Source organism: Charadrius vociferus, unplaced genomic scaffold (genome assembly GCF_000708025.1).
Source record: "Charadrius vociferus isolate BGI_N301 unplaced genomic scaffold, ASM70802v2 scaffold529, whole genome shotgun sequence".
In the NCBI taxonomy this organism is placed as follows: Eukaryota; Metazoa; Chordata; class Aves; order Charadriiformes; family Charadriidae; genus Charadrius; species Charadrius vociferus.
In genome coordinates, this window is record NW_009650172.1 from 1,303,794 (window position 1) to 1,308,144 (window position 4,351).

The 4,351-nt window shown below is 58.5% G+C and overlaps 1 protein-coding gene across 1 annotated transcript in view; it reads left to right on the forward strand.

Moving 5' to 3' along the window:
* Nucleotides 1-3,650, forward strand: part of GM2A (GM2 ganglioside activator) — an 11,181-nt gene extending 7,531 nt beyond the window's left edge. Inside the window, exons 2-4 of the mRNA XM_009892637.1 lie at nucleotides 2,120-2,272; nucleotides 3,113-3,295; nucleotides 3,416-3,650. Coding sequence (XP_009890939.1) covers nucleotides 2,120-2,272; nucleotides 3,113-3,295; nucleotides 3,416-3,571 — 492 coding nt within the window. The 3' untranslated portion in view covers nucleotides 3,572-3,650. The remainder of the gene's footprint in view (nucleotides 1-2,119; nucleotides 2,273-3,112; nucleotides 3,296-3,415) is intronic.
* Nucleotides 3,651-4,351: the final 701 nt, after the last annotated feature.

A 4,351-nucleotide genomic window follows, 5' to 3' on the forward strand; every position in this document is an offset into this window, starting at 1 on the left:
TCCCAGCCTGTGGCTTGGGTGGCAGTGGCCGGGGAGGCTGGTGGGACTTGAAGGAAACAGGAGAGATCTCCCACCACGGCTCCTAGCCCTGCCAGGACACACCAGCAATGTTCCCCCATCTGGGTGACATATCCTGCATGTGGATTTTCATTATCATAGAATCAGAATAGTTTGGGTTGGAAGGGGCCTCTAAAGGTCATCTAGTCCAACCCCCCTGCCGTGAGCAGGGACATCATCAACTTGGTCAGGTTGCTCAGAGCCCCGTCCAACCTGACCTGGAACGTTTCCAGGGATGAGGCATCTACCATCTCTCTGGGCAACCTGGGCCAGGGTTTCACCACCTTCATTGTAAAAAATTTCTTCCTTCTATCTAGTCTAAATCTGCCCTCTTTTAGTTTAAAACCATCACCAGTAGTCCTATCACAACAGGCCCTGCTAAAAAGTTTGTCCCCATCTTTCCTGTAGGCCCCCTTTAAGTACTGAAAGGCCACCATAAGGCCATGCCGATCACTTGCCCTCCTTTCTTGCCCTGATTTCTTACACCGGGGCATTGAGAGCTCTCGTGCTGTATGGAAAGTGTCCTTAAAGATCTGCCAGCTCTGTTCTGCTCCCTCATCCCTGAGGGACCTTACCATCCCGTAAGGTCCTATTGACTAACTCCTTGAAGAGCTGGAAGTTTGCTTTCCTAAAATTCAGGGTCCTGACTTTACTCTTCCCCTGACCCATATCCCTCAGGACTGCGAACTCCACCAGTGCATTCCCGGGCTCACTTGGAGTGAGCCAGCTCAGGATCAGGCCCCTGGGGTATCAGGCAGGGGGTGAGCCCGGCTCATCTGCCCCCGGGAGCACGAGCAGAGATGGAAATGTCAAGCCATGTTTATGGCGATGTGTGCGTGCGATTCCTGCTCCTGTGCAGGACCAGGTAGCCGGAGCCGGCGGATGAGGGCATGCAACAGCCGGGCTGGTCCTGGCGAAGCCGGGAGGCTGTGCTGGTCCCACAACCCTTCAGGGCACAGCATCCCCCAGCAGCACAGCCACCATCACCCTGCCCCGTTTCCCGCCTGCTCTCTTGTCTTCGTTCTCAAACACCTTGCTGGGTGCTGTTGGTGCGGTTTGAAGGATGCTTCTCGCCTTGCTCGCATGCAAAGCGTTCGGAGGCTGAGCCCAGGCCGGTTTGGCAATCACAGCCTGGGAACCTTCTTTGGGTGAGAAGTACACGAAAGGCAGTTGTGGCAATTGCTTTTGGATGGAGAGTTTCTGCAATGCCTTCAGGCTCAGAGAGCTGGGAGTGCAAGAAATGCAGAGGGAAATACTTATTTGGCATATTCAGCCCAGAATGCCAACCGTATCCTGGGCTGCATCAAAAGAAGTGTGGCCAGCAGGTCAAGGGAGGTGATTCTGCCCCTCTACTCCACTCTCATGAGACCCCACCTGGAGTACTGCGTCCAGCTCTGGAGTCCTCAACATAAGAAGGACATGGACCTGCTGGATCGTGTCCAGAGGAGAGCCACGAGGATGATCCGAGGGCTGGAGCACCTCTCCTATGAGGAGAGGCTGAGAGAGTTGGGGCTGTTCAGCCTGGAGAAGAGAAGGCTCCGGGGAGATCTTATTGCCGCCTTCCAGTCCCTAAAGGGGCTACAGGAGAGCTGGGGAGGGACTTTTTACCAGGGCATGTAGTGACAGGACGAGGGGGAATGGCTATAAACTGGAAGAGGGCAGGGTTAGATTAAACATTAGGAAGAAGTTTTTCACTTTAAGGGTGGTGAGGCACTGGTCCAGGTTGCCCAGAGAGGTTGTTGAGGCCCCATCCCTGGAGGTGTTCAAGGCCAGGCTGGAGGTGGCCTTGGGCAACCTGGTCTAGTGGGAGGTGTCCCTGCCCATGGCAGGGGGGTGGAACTCGATGATCTTCAAGGTTCTTTCCAACCTAAACCATTCTATGATTCTATGATTCTATGATTTGAGGGGGTGCTGAAGGTCATTTTCTGGCTGTGTTTGTGAGCAGATGTGTGTGCAAGGGGGTTTGGAAGGGGGTTTGGAGGTCCGGTGCTGGGGAAACATCCTGCAAACCCAGGGCAAGGCTTGCCCGGGCTTTAACTCCTCCTGTCCCTCGGTGCCACAGGTTGGTGGCTTTGCCTGGGAGAACTGCGGTGATGGAAAGGACCCTGTGGTGCTGCGGAGCCTCTCCGTGGCACCCGACCCCATCAGCATCCCGGGGAGCCTGCGCGTCAGCGCGGCCGCCAGCAGCAGCAAGACCATGGCCTCCCCTCTGAAGGTACATGCCGGAGATGCCTCCACAGGATGAGAGAGGGCAGAGCTTCCCAGAACCACTGGCAACTGGGAAATGCCCAGCAGTGGGCTTGGGAACGAGCAGCCCTTGGGGGAATGAGGCACAGAGCGGTGCGGGGCTGAGCGCACCGGGCTCTGTAAGCCGGAATGGGGTGATGGGCACAGGGACACTGGCGGTGGGAGCAGATAGCCCAGTGGAAAGCTCCCAACCTTGTTCCAGTGTGAGAAACGACTTGAGCTGTGTTGTGTCCTGGGGATGTAATGACTCAGGGAGGGAAATGAAACCCCAAGTGCCCTGGGTGCTCCCGGCCGTCGGTGCAGCCAGACCGGCTCTTCCCTCCAGGTACAAGCCACAGCACCGCTGTGGGATCCCTGGGCCAGCCTGGCTGTCCTGCACCACTTTTGGGGACTTTTTGGAATGAGACTGAGCACGTCTATCTGCCCAAGGTGCATGGGCTGTCTCCAGCAATGCCCCGGTGCCTGTCTGGGGCTGCGGGGAGCGTGCCGGGGGGAGCATGGCGGCAGAGCTGCAGGATGGGAGCTGCTGGGCAGTTTTGGGACAGGACACCGAGGAGAGGGGAAAGAGCGGGTGCGTGGGATGCTGGGAGGTGTTTGTTCAAGGGGTCAAGCTGAGGTTGGAGGAAGAGAAACCTGCAGGCAGAGAGGAACCGAAAGCAGGAGGGGGAACTGCGAAGGGCGTGCAGTGGTCCCGTGAACATCCCAAAGAATTGCACGAGCAGGAGCCGACGGAGATGGCTGGGGTGGGACAGGTTGGAGAAGCCACGTGTGCCCATGCTGGCCGTGGTACCGAACACCTTCCCTCCAGGCCGTGCTGGTGGTGGAGAAGGCACTGGGCGACCTCTGGATCCAGCTGCCCTGCATCGACCAGCTGGGCAGCTGCACCTACAACGATGTCTGCACCATCCTCGACAACCTCATCCCGCCCGGCACGACCTGCCCGGAGCCCCTGCTCACCTACGGCATCCCCTGCCACTGCCCCTTCAAAGCGGTATGCCTGAAACCCCCGGCTGGTGTGATGCCGGCAGCACCGCCGGGTACCACCGTGCCCTTCGGTGTGGGGCTGGGGGGTTCGGCTGTCGTCTTGCCTACATCTCCCCTCTCTCCACAGGGCTCCTACTCTCTGCCCGCCAGCGACTTTGACCTTCCCGATGTGGAGCTGCCTGCCTGGATGACCAACGGCAACTACCGTGTCCGGGCGGCCGTCAGCAGCGGTGGGCAGGAGCTCGCCTGTGTCAAGCTGGCCTTCTCCCTGCAGTCCCAGTGAGGGGTGGGGCTGTCCCTCCTCTCCTTGCCACCTTGGTCCCCTTGTCCCATCCCATCCAGTTGCACCTCATCTCATCCCTCCCGCTGCCAGGAGGAGGCAGCCCCCCATACCCCGGCTCGTTGCCCCCCTCCCCTGCTACACACAGAAAAGCCCCTCCAGCTGTCCCGCTGTCCCCAACCCCATCACCAGGGTGTCTCCTTCCCTGGACAGGGTGGCCGTGGAGCTAACCCAAGCCTTTCAGCATAACTCAAGAGTAGTTATTTTTTACCTAGTTTCTCTTTTTTTTTTTTTCCCCTTAATCCCATCCTGGGAATTTTAGACAAAAACATTCCAGGGAAAAGCAGTATTCTTGGAGCAGTCCATGGGGAGGAGGGACCGTTTGGGAGCGCTGGGGCAGGCTGGAGGGCTGCAGGATTAGCTGTGGAGGGTGTCCCTGCTTGCCCCCACCACCTCTGGCAGGAGCACAGGGCTGATTTTTTTGCAGAAATGTGCCCAAAGCCGCCCCAGGAGCACTGTCCCACCTGTGACAGCTCTGGGTCTGCCTTTGGAGCATCCCTGTCCTGCACGTGGGACCAGCTTGGCTACACAAGGCACCGGTGAGAACACCTCCCCGTGTCCCTCCTGTGACGAACATCACAAGTACAACAGGACTGAAACCGCCCAAACTCCCAAGGGACGTTCCGTCTCACAAGGGACCAAGCGGCTGGTGCTGCTCCCAGCAGCAGGAGAGGTGGCCGGACATCGGTTGCACTCGCTCCGGGAGGGACAGACGGCTGTGAC